At 44.9% G+C, this 19,762-nt stretch overlaps 1 protein-coding gene across 1 annotated transcript in view; it reads right to left on the reverse strand.

Annotated features, from left to right (window-relative positions):
• The window catches only part of HYDIN (HYDIN, axonemal central pair apparatus protein), a 402,001-nt gene that overhangs the window by 50,683 nt on the left and 331,556 nt on the right, over window positions 1-19,762 (reverse strand). The window contains exons 58-70 of the mRNA XM_006860316.1: window positions 17,109-17,313; window positions 16,148-16,383; window positions 13,539-13,690; window positions 13,246-13,435; window positions 11,608-11,710; window positions 11,157-11,409; window positions 8,647-8,842; window positions 6,667-6,885; window positions 4,908-5,068; window positions 3,606-3,703; window positions 2,598-2,805; window positions 1,247-1,459; window positions 431-569 (exon numbers count right to left, since the gene is read on the reverse strand). Coding sequence (XP_006860378.1) covers window positions 431-569; window positions 1,247-1,459; window positions 2,598-2,805; window positions 3,606-3,703; window positions 4,908-5,068; window positions 6,667-6,885; window positions 8,647-8,842; window positions 11,157-11,409; window positions 11,608-11,710; window positions 13,246-13,435; window positions 13,539-13,690; window positions 16,148-16,383; window positions 17,109-17,313 — 2,373 coding nt within the window. The remainder of the gene's footprint in view (window positions 1-430; window positions 570-1,246; window positions 1,460-2,597; window positions 2,806-3,605; window positions 3,704-4,907; window positions 5,069-6,666; window positions 6,886-8,646; window positions 8,843-11,156; window positions 11,410-11,607; window positions 11,711-13,245; window positions 13,436-13,538; window positions 13,691-16,147; window positions 16,384-17,108; window positions 17,314-19,762) is intronic.

Raw genomic sequence — 19,762 nt, forward strand, 5'->3', positions numbered from 1 at the left:
GATTGCAAAATCAGTAACATCTATTAACTCCCCCTTCCCCACGCCCGACAAGCAAAGCAGCAGAATGTCTCTGGAGTTTAACCAGTTCTCTAAGGGTTAAACCGTTCTTAAAGTCTTCTCTGCTGTGGAAACGGCTGGCTGGCTCCTTGGTGCTCTTGCTGGGGGCTGGCTCCCTTTTCTTGATTTAATAGTTTCAGTTTTTATAACTGTACATATTAGAGTTCTTTGTTTTTCTATGGACAGCCAAGAGAGTTCTGGTCTGCCTTGTTCATCAAGATCGCCCAGTACTATGGTAGTTACTCAGTAAATACCTGTTGAAGGAAGCCCTTTAGGCTGCTCTCCCCCTAAAGTCTATGGCACGCATAGTTGCTATATAGTGAAGACTAGAATGATTGAAACCCTGGGTTGAGTGGTCCACATTTGGACATACCTCAGCTTTCTTTTCAGGGTGGATGAAGCCCTTCTCCGTAAGGCATGTGAAAGCTGGAGGATTCTGGAGACTTTCAATGTCATCAGAGATCCAGCAGAAAGAGTAGGCAGCATTGGTTGGGTTCATAATTGTGAAGGTCCTGTCCAAGATGGAGGTCAAGAATTGACAACAGGAAGTGAGAAGGGGGTTGAGGATTGGGAAAACATTCTTAGAACCTGGTCCTAGTGCAGAGGAATGTCTGGGATCAGAAGTATTTTGAGCTCTGGAGCTCTGGTAGCGTAGTGGTTACGAATCGGGCTGCGAACCTTAAGGTCAGCGGTTCGAAACTACCAGCCGCTCCACGGGAGAAAGATGAGGCTTTCTACTCCCGTAAAGATTTACACCCTCGGAAACCCTGTACAGGGTCGCTATGAGTCGGAACCGACTTGACGGCACTTAACAACAACAACAACAGTATAGTATAAATGAAAACTCCATTTCATCTGGGATTCACAGTATGGCTGTGACTCTGTGTTTGGAGGTTAACAATGGTACCAGGGGCACTTTCATTCCACTGTGGCTTTGTGGTCAAGGTGGTGGTCAGGGATTGTATTTTTATGTCTTCTAAATTTTCACCAGTATGAAAACCAAGGAGACAAAATTCAGCAGCCTTAGTTTAACAATTCTCTAAAGCCAAATCTCTAAAATTCAGGTCATCCCCAGAATATTAAGCCCGCTTCTAGGAAATCAGTCTTGCTAGCACCTCTGAAGTTCCTCTGAGTTCTTTAGAAAGAGTGACTGTTATGAACCCAACCAATGCAAACCAAAGCAACTCACCGGAGATTCTTCCCTCCTATGCCCACAGTAGCAAACTCAATCACCCTAGTATTCGGGTCCACAGTCCCACCACTAGGTCCTCGGAGCTCTGAGTTGCGCCGATGACCGCTGATATAGTCTGATTCTTTCAAGTCAAAATGGCAGAAGGGCAAGAGGCTTCTCCCTTTTGCTACCAGAACTGGGCCTTGCTCTCCAGGTGGTAGGTTACGAATCCTAAGAGGAGAAGATTATTTTTATTCATTCCTCACTCAGTTGTTGCTTCTTTAGTTGGTTGGAAATGAATTACTACAAGCCACTAGAAGGTGAGCTCTCTGAGAGCAGAGATTGAATCTATCTTGGTCAACACTATGACCTCAGCACCTTGGCTAGTGCTTGGTCCTCTCTAAGGTCATCATGAGTTAATTGATGAATGATGAATGGATTGTGTATGGGGAACCTGAATTGTGGTTCCTTCTATGTCCCTAACTATTGGTGCCAAGTTATAGCCTTCCTCAGTGGTGAGAAAATCTTCCTCCTGTGAAATGGGAAGAGTCTTATCCTCTGGGATCTGGTGGGATGTGAAACAGACCTAGAATTACTAAAAAACCTGAGCTTCTTGGAGAAAGTGAAAGGGACATAAGCTGATCCCTGTGGTGTGACTGGAGGGAATGGCTCACATAGGTGTCTGTCACCCTACACCACAATTCACAGACGTTTTCTGTAGGTGAATAATCTCCTTTGAGACCTTCTGGGAGTGAGTGCTACAGCAAGGACTCTCATGGTTAAATGTTACTGGATTCGCTTTTTCTTGGAATGGGCCTGAACATGTTTTAATCTTTGCTTACCTGGTCCCCTGCTACACAATGCTTTCTTGTGCGACTGTGTGTCAAACACCCTTCTACACTCTTTATTTGAATTAACTCATTTTATGTTCATCTTAACTCTACAAAGTGGGTATTGCTATTTACAGTTCATATATGAGGCAGTTGAGTTCTCAGGGAATGTACAAGAAACCTTGCCCAAGTCCATGCTTGCCCAAAGAGTGGAATCCACTTGGGTTTCAGCATAATCCTATGTGTGCTTGGGAAGGGGGTGATGAGTAGGGAGTTGGGAAGGGAGTGGTGGAAAGAGTAGGGAGAAGAGTCTAGAGAAAGTTGTGGAACAGTATGGAGGCCAAAGTCTCCTTGTTTTCCAAAGGCTGGTCCTTTAAAATCTTCCCTAAGGGAAAGGTGAAATTTGGGGCTCTCTCTCTCCCTCTCTCTCTGTGTGTTTGTAAGGGGTTAAAGAATGGTGGGGGAGAGAAGAAAGGTTAAGAACTGCAGAGCTTTGGCCCTGCCAAGATGGAAGGTTCTGGGGTGTGTGTTTTTCTTACTGGCATAAAAGATTACTCTCGAAGTCCCCAACATCCAATGGAGAGAATTTTACTTTGATCTTCTGATATTTCCCAACAGGCACGATGCCTGAGGAGGGTTCCACAGAGAAGGGTGATGGGGCCCCATCATTCCAGTGGTCCGTGGCACTATCCAGAGAGCTGCCTGTGTGCAGCGTGCCCTGGCTAAGCTGATCCTTCTTAGCGAAACCTGTGGGCAGACAGAGAGCAGGGGATGTCCCCCAGGTGCAGTGAGAGGCAGGTTGGGAGTAGTGAGGCAGTCCACCGACAGGTTTCTGTGGGCTGACCTCTTGTATCAGCTGCACTTAACTGCGGGAATGATGTGTAAGGAATTGACTCAGCTCTGGCAAAGGTGACTTATGAAAAACTCTTCTACTAATTTTATAATGTTTTCAAATTTGTTTCCTTTTGTTTTGTTTCTTTTTCTGTGACTCTATGGGGGTAGGTGAAGTATTTTCTGTGGATGTATTTTCCACCTCAGAATGATGGGCTGGGGACATCACTGCTGTAGAGTACGAGTTCACATTCTTGGGTAGGTTCAAAAAGTCTGTGGATTTCTGAAATTGCAGTCCTCTAACAATGAATATTGTCCTACCACATGCAGGGGGCCCTCTTTTAAGTGCTTCAAGCACATTTACTGCAAGCTTGAGTATGAGTTTATTTTCCTAAGCTGAGAGGGTTCACAGCTTTCATCAGCTTCTCAAAAGGGCCTGTTGCTCTCAGAAGGTTAAGGCCTAAAAGAGGAGGTTCCTAGGGATCTGGTAGAGAGGATGCTGGCTTAGTGGGGGACCTGAGTCTGAGATCTAGGACGGCAAGGCCAGCCAGTTCTAGAGTTTCTTAGGCTCACTGGCCTTTGCAGACACCACGAGACCCTGCTTTCTGTGAGTTCTTAGGAGACTATTAAAACAGAACCAGCGTCTTCATGATCAACGCCCCTCTACTAATGGGGACTCAATGCAAGCCCTTGATTTTACCTGTCATTGCATTTACCTTGGCTCTCTGGCATTGCAAAACTAACACCTTTCCCAGTCTCTTCCGAGATCCAGCTGAACTCCAGCTGCACATTTCCTGAATTAGTCAGATCAAGCCTGTAAAGATATCAGGGATGGACTTGAGAAACGTGCTGCTGGCGATGTTTGTCTTATCTGTCCACCACGTACACTCTAACTTACTTTTGTTCTTTAAGTCATGTTCTTTGTTTCTTAAATATTTTGTAAAAGGAAAGTTTATAAGCAATTTTATGTGAAAGAATGCATTTGATGCATTATAAATAATTCCTTCTAAAACACAAAAATACATATACATTGTTGTTGTTAAATGCTGTGGAGTCGGTTCTGACTCAACACCCTGTCTAGGGTTTCCAAGAAGCAGCTGGTGGGTTTGAACCACTGACTCTGCAGTTAGCAGTCCAGTGCTGATCCCTCAACGCAGCACCAGGACACCAGGGAAACTAGAGGCAGAGAAAGGCTCAATCGATTCTAAGTTTGAGTTCAAAGTAATTAGCATTCAAGTCTGTTTCTTGGCCAGGGGTAAAACTTCTGATCCCCAGGACATTTCTGGTGCAAGATGATTTCAGTACCTGAGGATTTCAGTACCTGAGGGAGGTACTGTCATGTGAAGAAGATTTTGTTTCCTTTCTTAGAGCAGTTTTTCAGATGAACAGGCTGAGTCCAGGATGACAGAAATACACTCTGAGGGCTCACTGCTGAGTGCCATGGAGTGCAGGCAGCCATAGGATGATTTCAAGTGCTAAATACTGAAATATTCTCATCAATATATATAGGAGCTCTGGTAGCATAGTGGTTACGAATCGGGCTGCGAACCGCAAGTTCAGCAGTTCAAAACTACCAGCTGTTCTGCGGTAGAAAGATGAGGCTTTCTGCTCCCGTAAAGATTTACAGCCTCAGAAACCCTGTACAGGGTCGCTATGGGTTGGAACCAACTCCACGGCATATAACAACAACAACAACAACAATAACAATATATACCACTATGCTACCCGAGCTCCATATATATATATATACACACACACATACACACATATATGTTGTTGTTGTTAAGTGCTGTTGAATTGGTTACAACTCATAGCCACCCTGTATATGGTTTCTAAGGAGTTTGAACCATGGACCTTGCAGTTCCAATGGACCTTACAGTCAGGTGCTTATCCTGTAGCACCACACCAGGACTCCATATGTGGTAGTAAACAGTGAGTAAATAAACGCTCGGTGACTGTGTGTCTTTAGATAAAGAAGCAGAAGGACTAATGAATGTTGTGAGGCTTGGATGACTCACTCAAACACTCGGGTCTGGTAAACCAGCGTATCCTTAAAGTGCACATCCGTCGTTTGGAACTGGTATGAAGCAAAATCCACATTGGCGCTGATCTGTAGATGCAGCTCTCTGTAGTTATCTTCCAGCACAGTGTGGGCAGGTTCGGGATCTGTCTCTATCACCTGTAACGAAGGCAGCCAGGTCCACAGGGATGCAGAGCCAGCCTCCTCACAGGAATAATGAGGGGCGAACGCAGTGCTCTATTCTACCCACACAAGCGAACACTGATTCAGGATAAATTATTAGGGCAAACGTAAATTATTTAGGGAATGGAGAAGGAAAAAAAATTTAAAGAACAAGTTACTGAGAATCTTAGAGCTATATTGGTATGAGTTTTGGAATCGGGTGAATTCCAGACAAGGTAGAAGAAAGGAAATCAGAAAGATAAAATCAGAAAGCAATTATATAGGAACCAAGCCTAACATAGAGAACAACAAAGTTGAAAGTGGTTTATCTGGGGGAAAAAACCTAAAAACCTTTGGTAAGACTGAGCAAGAGGAGAAAATATAAATAATCAATATCAGGAGTAAGACTGGAGACATAGCCAAAGATTCTACAAACTTAAATAGACCAAGAAAAACATTGTGAACAATTTTATGAATATATATATATATATATATATATATATATATATATTGCTACCCTGTCGTTCATACGCATACAAAAGTATCACACATCTTCATTGGTAGAGCTTTAGCTTAAGACTTCCTGTCTGGTTGAGCATGTCCCCCACCTGGTTCTTTAAGGACATCGTACTTCATCCTTTAGTGGTTTCCTTTTCTTCAAACTTAGTTGAAGAACAAATACCTAGAAAAAACTAACTTAATAAAATTTACTCAGGATGAAATGAAAAACCTGAAATGTCCCACAACTATTAAAGAAACAAAACAGTAGCAAAGAAACTGAGAAGAAAACCTGCATAAAATGTAGAAATAAAATTTGCTAATGGAAAAGGCAAATTAACATTCTAAAAATGTCAATTCCTCAGACTCCAGGTTTTCAGAGGGTACATGAACCCCTGAAATTATTGCCCTGAGATTATTTTTAAACCATAAACCAAAAATCTCACCTGATATTAAGCCTTCTTAAAACCAAATAATAGTTTAGCTTAATGAGTAAAAATGTCTATTTTTATTATACTATACATTATACTCCTTTAAGAGAAAAGTGTCAACAGCATCTTGAGAGATTCGGGGGAGTGAGTTTATGTGAATGAGGGAGGAATGACTCAGAAAAGGATGATGAGATCGGCTGCACACAGGTGCTCGATGTTCTACTTCATGTGTTAGATACGGGTTTGTCTCTACATATGTTACTAAAAAGAAACTAATCAAAGAATAAGTAAGAAAAGCATGCATGGATCAAAACTGAGATCCACTACCATGGATCAAACATTACAGTCAAGACAATTCTTGGCAGCTGAGGGAGACGGAAATCACTAAAAGATGAACTACGATGTCCTTAAAGAATCAGGTGGGGGACATGCTCAACCAGACAGGAAGTCTTAAGCAAAAGCTCTACCAATGAAGATGTGTGATACTTTTGTATGCGTATGAACGACAGGGTAGTAACTGTGAAAGTTCACTTTGACTCTTTTGAAAGAGATGGAAACCTTTTCTTTTTTCCACAAAAGGAGGAAATGATGAGAAGTTGAACCTGAGAGCAGTGTGCATTTAAGCACAGCAGCCTGGTCTGATTTGTATTTGATGTCCTTACTCACTTTTCTTTTTGTGCTGAAAGCCCCAGATGTGCTCTTATTCACATCTACCCACTTGACTGTGCGCATGCGGTCATCCCAGTCAGGAACCTGATCCGCAGGGAGCTGAAATACAATCTTGGAGAGCTTGCACTTGACCCCCATCTTCTTCAGGATGATGGGCACGTCTGACTTCAGGGTCACTACTATGTCCTTGGCACATCCGGGGTGGAGGTGGCCTATCTGAGGAAGAGCCTGGTATTAGTAATTTTGGGAGTTCATCTTGAAAACTCTTAATACCTGGTGGTGACAGTCTAGAGAATGGGTGGAAGAAGCCAAAAGCCGTGGCCAAAATGTATCATTTCAGACTGTTATGTAGATTGACTAAAATATTTTCAAGAGGCTCTTAGATAGAAATATGATCATGAAAACATCACCTAACATTTACCAAACTGTTACTCTTGTCAGGCAGCATCCTAACCTTTTATACAATTCTGTAAATCTCACAACCACCCTATGTGATAGGTGTAGTGATTACCCCTATTTTACAAAGAAACAACACAGATTAAGTAATGTGGTCAAGGTTGCACCATTGGTATTGGAAGAGCTAGGAGACTCTCAGGTGTCTTAGTTCCAGATGTTGTTGTTAAGTGTCGCTGAGTCAGTTCTGACTCATAGCGACCCTGCACAGGGTTTCCGAGGCTGTAAATCTTTACGGGAGTAGGAAGCCTCATCTTTCTCCAGTGGAACTGCTGGTAGTTTCAAACTGATGACCCTGAGGTTAGCAACCCAATTCGTAACCACTATACTACCAGAGCTCCTTAGGACTCCTATATACATACATACATACTATTATATATATTATATATATATAATGTATGTATACACACACATACATAGACGTACATGTGCAGGGATGTTTGTGCATGCAAGGATGTGTATATGGACCTTAAGAAGCTTCTCTGGCATCTCTGACTAACATTTTGTTAACAAAGATAATGCTCAGACTTAGATTACCCTATTAGATTATACAGTATCTGTTCCCATATCAGTAAGATAATACTACTACTTACCTTATAGGGTTGTTGTGAGCATTAAATGAATTAACCCATGTAAGGGTTTTGCCACTACCTCTGGCATATACTAAACACTCAGTTCACACTAGAGTCTATTCAGGATTAGATTCTAATCTATCAGAGGATTTAATGAACTTTTTATCTTCCCTCCAGGCAGCAGAACTTCTTGCTGACAGTACTCAAAGATTTAAGGGGGACATAATCCTGGCGTACTATGGTTGAGCAGACTTGGTGACTGGGTAAATCGAGCAGGAGGCAGTGAATACTAATGTCCTGGGAGACCAAAAGCCAACTGTCTGCAAACAGCAACTCCTGACCTTGGCTAGGATCTGCTACAATGTCCTAAGCCTTGTTCAGTGTGGAGCTTCAGTGAGCAATTGATAAAATGCCGGCTGTAAGATGCTAAAAGGAGTAGTAAGAAAAGGGGGCTTGGAGAGAAATATGTTTGGGAAATTCCAGGACAGACAAAGTTGACTAGATTTTACTATGCTGAGAACATTGAGAATCTCTAAGAGACAGATGTGACTTGCAACATTTCTGAATCTCAGTTGTCTACAGAACCTGCCATCCACCTTTTAGTTCTTGGTCAATTACTCTGCAGAACTAATGTTCTAAAGAACATACAACTAGAGGAACACAGGTTTACACTGTGGGATGGAAGGCTGGGACCTGTATTCATCCAATGAAACCTTTATGGAATTTCTCAGCATCAACCTAGCAAAAGCCTTGCCAGACTTAATTATCTGCACTTCCGCCTTAAATCAAAAGGACACAGACTGAGCTCTCCAGCACCAGGTCTGAATGAGGAATGAGTTCCAGGACGTCTCTCAGGAAGCAGACCCTGAATCCATAGGAACACATGGGACAATCAAATCAGGGTTGCCGCAGGCCTAAGGGGTCCAGAAAAGAGTGAATGGCTTTTACTTACCTGTGGGGAGAAAGAGAGTGTAGCTAACATGGGCCATTCAAACCGTATCAAAGTCACTTGGCTATGGTTAGTGATGGTGAAGCTCACGGTATAGGCATTGCCAATGTGGCAGTCCCCAAACTGGATGTGGTCCACCAGAGCAGCTAGGGGACAGAAGCAGAAGGTCAGCAAGTCCTCTCTGGTCTCCTCCTGGGCTCTCCTCCCTGAGGATGCAGACCTGATAGGTACTATACTTCATCCTCATATAGTCCCTCCTTTCCTGGACTGTTGTATTTGCAAACTTGGAAACCCTGAATTGCAAGATTAAGTCCTCTTCCCATGCGAACCTACCCATCCACTCATCCATCATCCAGCCATCCATCTACCTACCCATCCATCCATCCATCCATCCACCCATCCATCCATCCATCGATCCTTCCATCATCCATCTGTCTATCTACCTTCCCATCCATCTATCCTTCCATCCATCCATCCACCCACCCATCCATCTACCTTCCTATCCATCCATCCTTCCATTCATCCATCCATCCATCCACCCATCTATCTACCTACTCATCTATCCATCCATCCACCCATCCTTCCATCCATCCACCCATCATCCATCCATCCATCCACCCATCCATCTACCTTCCCATCATCTATCCACCTATCCTTCCATCATCCATCCATCCACTCATCTAACTTTCCATTCATCCATCCATCCTTCCATCCATTCATCATCCAGCCAGCCAGCCACCCATCTACCTTCCAATCCAGCTATCCTTCCATCCATCCACCCATCTATCTACCTTCTCATCCATCCATCCATTCATCCATCCATCCATCCATCCATCCATCCATCCATCCATCCATCCATCCATCCATCCATCCATCTTCCACTCACAGAGCTGCCTTAGCCCTCATCTCCATTTGTACAAGAGAAAACCTATGCTTCCAACAAGCACCATTTACTTGGTGAGACAACATTGTAAGAGTTAGGGTTACCAGATAAAAATACAGGAGGCCCCACACTACATATGAACATAGTGTAAGTAAGTCCCAAAATTGGCACAGGACAGGACAGTGTTTTGTTCTGATGTGCATCGGGTCTCTTTGAGTTGGTACCAACTCAATGGCACCTAACAACAACAACAAAGTCCCAAAACATTGTACGGGACATACTTAGACTAGAAATATATTCACTGTTTATCTTAAATTCCAATTTATTCTTACCTGCTACATCCGACAACCTTATTATAGGTATGAAACCAGATTTCTGAACTAGGCTTTAGTGCTGACTCCGGCTGGTCCCTGTGTGCCACTTGGAAGCAGGAAATGAAGCAGGAAACGGGGGTGAAATATGAATTTCACCACACCTCAAAACTACAATTATTATTGCCATTAAGTGCCACTGAGTCAGTTCTGACTCGTAGTAAACCTGTTTAGGGGTTCCAAGTAGCGGCTGGTGGGTTTGAACCGCCATCTTGTGGTTAAATAGATATTGTGGCCCAGTGCTTATCCTACAGTGCTACACCAGGACTTCTCCTAGAAAACAGTTGGACTGGGCTTATAACTCACTATGTAACAATTAACCACACAGTGCTTTTCAAAAAATAATAAAGAAGCATGTATTTTTTTCTCAATCCCAAGGAATAGTCAGCCAAGTGAAGCTAGGTAGAGCAGTCCTTGGTAAGCTTTGATTTGCACAAGAATCGTCTTGGGATCTTGTTAATATGCAGACTGATTCAGTAGGTCTGAGGTGGGGCCTGAGAGTCCCACTTGTAGCAAGTTCCCCAAGAGTCGATGACGCAGTGGGGAAGGGCTCAACTGCTAATGAAAACACTGGTGGTTTGAACCTACCAGCCACTCAGCAGGAGAAATCTGGGGCAGTCTCTGCTTCTATAAAGATGACAGACTTGGAAACCCTGTGGGACATCTCTACGCTACCCTATCCTACCCTATTAGTTGGAATGGATTCAACCGCACTTTTTGTTTTGTTTTTAAACAAGCTCCCAGATGATGCAAATGCTGTAGGCCCTCAGAGGGCACCCTGAGTAGGGAGGCTGCAGAGGATGCTGCTGCAGAGACCACAAACCCACCCCCCTCCCTCTAATGAAGCAAGCACATCCGTTCTCCTAGAGCATCTAGGATAGACAGATCTGATAATGCAGTCAGAGAAAGGCTGTGAGCTGGGAAGACAATAAAGCTATTCAGTCATGTATTAACTCAACTGGAATACATGGCTATGAAAATGCAAGCTCCTTGAGGACAGAGACTGTTTCTCATCCATCTTTATAACTCCAGGGCGTAGTGTGGTGTAGTGTCTGTTGAGCACATGGATGAATGAATTGCAACGACCACAAAGCAGACAGTGATAAAGAGGAGATTCATCCCTAAATTCCCAGGAAACCAGCCAGTCTGCTATTAAACGTCACTCTCCTTTTGAAATGACCCAAGAGCCATCAGCAGCTGACACCTCACTGCTGCTTTTCCCACCTGTTACCATGCTTTCCATGATGTCTTCGTGGAACATCTCCAGAATTTCAGACAATTCGGAAGCCTCCTGGTTGGTGGAAGCCACCAGCCCATGGATGTTCTCCAAGGTGATGTCGTCCTTGTAGCCTTCTCCCACCATGTGGATGATGGTCTCCTCGTACTGATTGTCGATCACCGACAAGTGGATGGTGCCTGACACTCTCCCAACCTTTAGAGAGTGGAACAGTACATCAAACTCAGCGGTCTCTCCAGGAGAAACAATGAGGGCGGCCGTGTGAGCTTTCTTGGCTGCAAAGAAATAAGAGATGATTTCAAACCAGGATAAAAAGAAATGCATCAATAAAGGGGCTGACTCAGAAGGAAGCAGCCCTAGTTAGAGAGGCCACTGGTGACAAGAGTGGGTGGGCAGCCTATTTTGACTGGGGTCCTAATGAATTCACACTGATCTCCTGATGGTACCTCCCCCACCTCTCACCCCCAGCTCACCTTTTTCATTTGGTTTGTTTTCCTCTGAGATGTAGATGTAGGAGGTAGTGGCTTTCCCTTTCAGGGAGAAGACTCCTAGCTGGTCCCACAAGTCAACATGCAGCTGGCATGAGGAAAGCAGTACTGAACATTAGATGTGCAGGCTGCTCATGGATTTTCAGTCGGGAGTGAGACTGAAGGAAGTACCCAAATAAGTTATCATGGTTAGCACTCACTTTTCAGAGAGAAACGGAATAAATATTAGACATAAAGAGGACAGAGGGAAATGGAGTCATGTCGGCCTTTGTCATTCAGGTAAGGAACCTGAGACCCAGGGAGTAAAGGTGAATTTGTCCTGGTGTGAGGCAGTGGGATAAAGCCAGTGGTTCAAACTCATACGCTGTTCCTTGGAAACCCTATACAGGGTCTCTATGAGTCGGACCAACTCGATGGCACTTACAAAGCCAAATTGTGTCTAAACAGGGTTGCCAAGGCATCTGTTATTGACAGAGGCAGTTATAAAATTTTGTTGTTGTTTAGTGCCATTGAGTTGGTTCTGACTCATAGGGTCTCCAAGGAATGGCTGGTGAGTTAGAATCACCAACCTGTGGTTCCAACTGACCTTGAGGTCCAGTGCTTATCTTACAGTGCCACACCAGGACCCCTGTAAAAAATTAGGAGGTGTCAAAAACATTCACGGAAAAACGGAGTGCAAATTTAATGCAATTTTTCCATGAACTTTTGGAAGCCTCCGTGAATATGATAGACAAATAAGATGGCAATGGATACTCATAATTCTCTGAGAACTTGTATGTATGGGAGTTCCAAAAGCCCTGTGAAAGTCAATCTCTCCAGGGTACTAAGCATTAGTTGTCTGAAATTGCAACGTTGAACATACTGCCAAGATAAGAATAAAACCAAAGTGTGCATCTGAGCAAGTTGGATAAAAGGTTCCTAGATCACTGGAAGGAAGATCAGATGAAGGCTAGCTCTCTGACTTTTAAACTCACTGTTGTTCAATTGATTCTGACTCACGCAGCACTACAGGGCAGTGCAGAGTTGCCCCCCACACTTCCCAAGGCTTCATATTTTGCTGGATGCAGACTGCTTCATCTTTCTCCCAGTGGCGTTGAACTGCCGATCTTGCAGTTAGCAGCCCAGTGCTTACTCTACAACATCACACCAGGACTCTTTGTATAATGCTCACAAAATGTATCACTCCCCCCCGCCCCCATGAAATAGAAACATAATTTAATTATAGAACAGAAGTCCCTTTCGACCCTGCATTTCTACGCCAATGAAGTTCGTTCAATGGCGTTTTCCTTATTACCAAAGAAATGTTCATGACAGAAAGAAAATGAACAAAACAAACCAAATACATGATGATGACAATCAGAATACCCACAGTCCTCGTGAGCTCTGTGTCCACCACTGCATACTCCTTTGCAGTAGTCAGTGTGCAATCCACTGCCCTACGTTTGTTTAGGGCAGAGGCCATGCCTGGCTCTCCTCTGCCTATTCTGTGTCTTAGTCTCAGGCTAATATATTAAGCCATCAAAGAGGAGGGCATATTAGGGATGGGAAAGACATCGATGTAAGAAGTTTACCTGCTGACTGTATCCTCCCCTCTTCCATCCCTATTTCACCCTCCAGTATTACCTGGGCTGGAATGGTGCCATTGTTCTTGAGGATGAGAGGTAGTTTCTCTGAATGACCAAGGAGAAGTCTCTTAAAGAGGAGCAAGGGGTGTCCAAGTTGGTTATGGAGAATTGGCCGCACAACGACTACACGAGGGAGGTTACCCTCTCCCATGATGTCAAAGGCCAGGCTTCGGTTCTTGATCAGGTTGCTGCAGCAGGGAACAGTCAGATAGACCGGTCAGCCTGACCTGGCAGGAGGGTGTCATAGAGGGGCTGAGTCTACAGTCCAGCTGCAGGGGAGGGAGCTGGTACCTGGGTAAGCCATCCAGGGTGGCCTCAAAGATACACTGATAGGTCTGCATGGTCTGTGGGGTGAAGGACACTGTGGCAAAGGCATGTGAGCGACTGGCAACACACATCTTGTTGGGTTCCACTTCAAAGATGTCATTGATGCGGGCAATGGCCTGGGGAGAGGGAGCAAAATCCAGGCTGGGTTAGGTGCTTTGCATTTACACAGGACTTGCTGCTCATCTGCCTCTGTTGTGAGCGACCCTCTTCTAAGCTTTGTGGTAGACGTTTCACTGCCTGTTTAGACATGGTCCCTGGGAAGGAGCAGCCTAGGTGGGGGACCCAACCTTGAATAATAAACTGGCTGAATTTGTCTAGACCCATGAACATTGCTTCAAATAGATGAACTAAGCCAATCAGATGGTTACCTTTCCTACCCTCCCTCCCTCCCTCCCTTCCTTCCTTCCTTTTTATGACTACCTATCTACCTATCTACCTACCTACCCACCCATCCATCCAGCTTTCTACCTCAACTAAACTGAGCTGCCCAAAGATCACTAGTGGCTGTTGATGTGGAGCTGAGCTGGAGGTATGAACCATATGCATAATGAGAAAGCTAGAGACTGGAGCAAATGTACAGAGATGCCGAGACACCATGAGTGAGGGACCATGCATGGCCCCTGAAGGGTGGATGAAATCTTTGCTGGCCTTCTGAATGCTGGATTTCAGGTGGCAGGTCCAGCTCTAAAGAGGTCTGGCTCCATACTGTGTCTGAGAGCTCTGATTCATTGCCAGAAACTTTGCTTTGTTGTGCTAACCTGAGTGAGTTTCTGCTCCTTGTAACTCTAAGAGCCTTGCTTAGACCACCTCCACAACAATGTATCTGTTCCTTTCTTGTGGCAGCAGTTTGGGAAGACTGTAGACACAATCCACAACACTGGGGCTGAGACCCCCAGCACAGTTTCAAAAGAATTTCCAATTCTCATGGGAAGCAAGTGGATACAAGACTGACTGTTCACTCCTGTTCTTAAACTGAGAGCAGTAAAGTTCCTTTACTCTCTTCAAGGGGTAAACTTTAAGTCTGCAAATTAGGAAGCAAAATCTGAAAATCTTGATTAAAGTCTCTGTTTAGAAATCAGCTTTGCTCTCTTTCTAATGTTTGGTGCTGTGCGATAAAGCACTGGATGGCAAGATTGGTTTGAACCATAAGGTCAGGGGTTCAAACTCACTAGCCGCTCCTTGGAAACTCTACACAGGGTGCCTATGAGTCAGAATCGACTCGATGGCACTTAACAACAACAACAAGTACACAATAGAAAACTGTTTCTCAGTGTCCCAAATGAGGTCAGAGAGTAATGGAGTCACAGAAGGAGTTAAAGAGTATACCAACTCTATCCCTTCCCAGTGACAGCTGGCCAGCAATGCAAACTATGCTCGGCTGTAGGCTGAGGTCAACCCCTCTGTGAACTTAATCGCCACTGCCATCACCTCACGGACCATGCCAGCTCTGGGGCACAAGGGCCACGAGCTGGAGGCAGCCAAGATAAGACTAGCCTTTGCAGCACATCTGACTGGAAATTAAGGGTGAGCAAGGGAAACCCATTGATTAAGGTCTCTCTCTCGGTATCCTGAATTTTCTGTTCCATTGTGAGGAAAAAGGAGCTCAGTATGTTCTCCCTCACAGCACAGACAATTTCAGGTCACAGAGAACCTGAGATGGACACCGATGTCTACCTTGTATGTGGTTGAAGGTTGGCTTCAAGTCTTGCTCTACACCCCTAAACTCGGTTAACTACAGGAAGAACTTAGCCTTTCTGAGCCTTATTAACTATAAAATGGGGAAAGTAACAAAAACACTGTCAAGTCAGTTCTGACTCATAGCGACCCTGTATAGGGTGTCTGAGGAGTGGCTGGTTAGTTTGAACTACCAGCCTTGTTCAAACTGACTTTGTGGTCTGGTGCTTTATCCCACAGCGCCACACCAGGGCACCACCACCACCACCACCACCAACATATAAACTCTGAAAGAATTACGAGGATTAAATGAAACCATAAATGTAAATCATTTGGCACAGTGCCTGATACACAGGAAGTACTCAATAAACATTCATCATTCCACCTTCTCCTTATAATTTGCCATCTTCCATAGCTCCCATTCCCAAAGAATATGCAGGCCTGTCTGAAACTGCTATTCATCTCTGAACACATATCTAGGGATTTCCCAAAATTGACCCAACGTTGCAATCTACTGACTCAAGATGTCTAGTGAATTCCAAGTAGGATAAATGACAATAAATCCATGTTATGGCGATGTGGCCAGCTCAGTCACATATACTAGACATCTTCGGAGAGGTGTGTGGGTCTCCTCATAACGCTTTGTCTACCCCAGGCACACAGCGAGGGCTTGGTGGATAAAGGAGTTGGTGTATACTAGCTTATCACGGAGGTACCAAGATGAGACACCAATGAGACAAATGTTAGGTCCATGATCCAGGGACAACTGCCTGGTTATGTCACATAACTTATAGACAACTTCCATTCATATCTAGAAGTTCCGAGTAGGGGTTTCTAAGAGCTCTCTCATTGGCTGTATGCCAAGTAAGGTGGGCCGCTGATGGACTGAAGCATCATACCTTATTGGAGATGGGCTTCACCACAATGTTCACATCACAGGCAATCTTTCCCATATTGCTGATTTTGAACCGAGCCTTCGCTTGATGGCCCACCAGAACATTACAGAAGATGAACTTGTTCTCATCCTCCACGAACAATCCCCTTGTCTCTATGGTCTGTAGGATGTGGTACAGGTTGATGTTGGAACAGATCTGGTGCTCTTCAAATATCAAGGCATTGTTGTCTGTCACGAAGGCTGGGGAATGGAGGGAAGATGGCGAGTTGGTACTTGAAGACCAGATTCCTGGCTTTGATTTCTAGTTTGGAGTTTGGGGTTCTGACGACATAGAAGCATATAGGAGAGGTAGGGGAATTCACACAAGGGGGAATGAGTGATGGGACAATTCTATTTTCTCTTCCTCTTTTGTATTGTTCTTGCTGATGGCCATACTTGAATCAGCCTTTTCCTCCCACTGCTGAGGAGTACACGTGAAAGTTGGGTTGGACTTAGGAGGGAAAGAGGCATTGATTGGACATGTTTTGGTTTGAGGCTACAGGAAACTCACAGCCAAAGCAAGAGGCATTCTCTCTGTGCTTCATCTGGGCTTTTGCAGGGGGCTTAGAGCTGAGCCAAATGAAAAGTTCTTTGTATGTATGTTGCCTTCGAGTGGCCTGTAGACTTAAGCAGGGTTCTGTGTTCCTGGATCCTGTGCCATATCCCAACTCACCATGATTCCCAGATATTACTACTCATCTCAGAACCCAGGACCTAAATCCAAGGGCTAGGAGTTTAAAGCTACATGTCCTCTCCTTGGTGAGCATGGCTTGTTTTTAGCAACAAATATGGCGGAAGGCTCTAAAGGCCTAAGGTCCCCAAGGAAGCAGCCACACACAACTGCTAGACACCACTGAATAGATTTGCTTGGGGGAAGGGTAGTGTAAAAAAAATCCATCTTTCAAGGGGTGCTGCGTGCCCAGTACCTGGCAGACAGGCTTCAGCCAAAAGAGTGTAAGGAATGCCAGCAGGCTGGTCTCTTGGATCTCGGTCGGAGATGTCGATGCCTATAAACTCCTCACATCTTCCCACGGGGTCAGCCACACAGTCTACGGTGATGACCTGCTGCCCTCCAGATGGAATGGAGCCAAATCCAGGGTACACGGTGAACATGCCGTGTGTGAAGCGAGCCTGTGGGGAAGGGAAGGGTGGGAAATGTGGAAGCCTGGAAGCAGAGCAGGTGACAGAGTCTGAGACCCACCCTAGAGCTGTGGGATGGTATTTAGAGGGAGAGCTGGAGGCTGCCCCCCTTCCCCCTGCAGGCACTGTCTAGGAGGAGGACCAGGGCGAGCTCCCAGTGACAGCTAAGGGCCTTCATGGATGGGCTCCGTTAGTCCTTCTACATTTGCATACTCCTCTGACCAATTATGACTGTGTGGGAACATTGAAGGAACATTCTCTACCTTGTATTTAATCAAAGCTTTTCCAGTGGGAGTGTCCCAGAAAAGAGGGACAGAATAATGATTAAATTAGGTGACTTTAGTGCCAGATAGCCCTGGGTTTGAATTCCAGCCCTGCTATGTACTGTTTGATTTTAGACAAATAAATGGCTTTGCTGAGCCTCAGTTTATTTAGCTATAAAATGGGGCTAAAGGCCCTATCTCAAAGTTTCTGGAAAGTCAATGAGATAATGTGCATAAAGCATCTGGAACAAAACTGTTGCTGTTATGTGCCATGGAGTTGGTTCCAATGCACAGTGATTCTGGATAGGATTTCAGAGGCTGTCAATCTTGAGCGGAGCGGTTGGTGGATTCAAACAGCTGACATTACGGTTGGTAGCTCCATGTCAGCAAGCATTCCTCTGGCTTTCTGCCGAGTTTCTTACAGTCTGATGTAAGATGCCCTTCTCTGGGTCACCTGCTCTACTATACTGTAAGTGGCCTCAGAGGTATGTGGGGGCCTTGTTCCAAACACCTATTGTGCTTCCTCCCCATGGAGACACATTCTCCTCACAGGCCTTCCCCCTTCTCCTAAGTCCCTTTCAGCACTGACTATGGTAATAGTGTGTTACGAAGTGATTCATTCTGCCAATGTCAGACCCGGTCTGTGCATTCATGAACTTCCTTAAATTCTTTCCACAGGTGCCCTCGTGTCGTGCAACATGAACTGCACAATGTAATGGAGGCTGTTACAGATGTTAATTCTGTCAGGAATTAGTGAATGCCCTCCATGTGTCAGGAACTGGTTTATTGTTGTCAACTTGGCTCCGACTCATGGCGACCACACGTCCCACAAACTGAAATGTTGTCTAGTCCCCGACACCATCTTCATGATAACTGGTATGCGTGACTCCATCATGTGTCCACTGTGGATTCTGACTGCCTTCTAACCTAGGGGGGCTCCTTTCCCAGCTCTATCTGACAATCATCTGTTGCGATCCGTAGGACTTTCACTTGCTTCAGTTTTCAGAAGTAGTTACCAGACCTTTTCTCCTAGTCAGTGTTAGTCTGGAAGCTCCACCCTGAGTGACCCTGTTAGTATTTGAAATACCAGTCGGACAGCTACCAGCATCATAGTTACATGCAAGACACCACAGCATTTGCCCTGTTTATACTCCAGTGCAAATGGCAGACAGAAGCAAACGAACAAATCAGTATCAAGACACTGGGTAGACACGGCTACAGAGTACACAAAAGTGAGTTCCGGTAGAAGACAACAGAGAATGATGATGGTGGGATTAGGGAAGACTCTCTGAGGTGATATTTAAGCTGAGACAAAGTCAGCCAAGCAGAATGTTGACAATGTGGAGGAGAGTGTATAGGAAAAGCATTAAAGACAAAGGGAACAGCATGAGCAAAGGGCTTAAGGCATGAAGTAGCTGGTCTATGTGGGAACTAACCGAAGCCCCAAGGGTAGCAGGGAGTGAGTGTGAGGACACGGAGAGGCCGGGTCAGTATATGAGGAGTCTTGTAGGACCCAGGGAGGAGCTTAATTCTACAAGAAGCCACTTCACATTTCTAAGCAGGGAAGTGATATGGTACAAAATCATGTTTCAAAAAGTTGGCTCTGTGATACACAGGGTCCTCATCAAGGATTTGTGGGGAATGAGACGGGGTGGAGAGGAAGGCTTACAGGCTGGAGGGGAAGGAGAAATGTGTGGCAATGTAGCCAAGGGAGTGGGGACGTGAACTCTGAGAGAGACAGTATGACCTGTGGGGCAGCGCTGAGGACCTGCCAGCCACACTCAGTCCCGGGCTGCAGATGGATGGTTGGTGGGTCTGGATGAAGACTTCATTCTGGGCCAGTACAAGGGATTAGGAGAGAGGAGAAAGAGAGCTCCAAATGTTTGAGAGTGAGTGACTCTGAAGTGGGCCACTGAGTCCAGGATGGAGGGAAGCAAGAAGGTTGGTGCGTAGTAAGAAAACAAGAGGGTATTGTCTCAAAGGAGCGAAGAACAGTTGAAGTGGGTAAATGTGAGCTAGCGAGCCAGGACAAATGGATGTGGTGGTCCCAGTGAGGAACCTAGGAAGTCAAGACCTCATAGTGACCCAGGACTCTCTCTCTATTTATCTATCTATCTATCTATCTATCTATCTATCTAACTAATGTATATATATATGAAAACACACACACACACACA

The sequence above is a fragment of the Chrysochloris asiatica genome, unplaced genomic scaffold, assembly GCF_000296735.1.
Source record: "Chrysochloris asiatica unplaced genomic scaffold, ChrAsi1.0 scaffold00037, whole genome shotgun sequence".
Lineage (NCBI taxonomy): Eukaryota > Metazoa > Chordata > Mammalia > Afrosoricida > Chrysochloridae > Chrysochloris > Chrysochloris asiatica.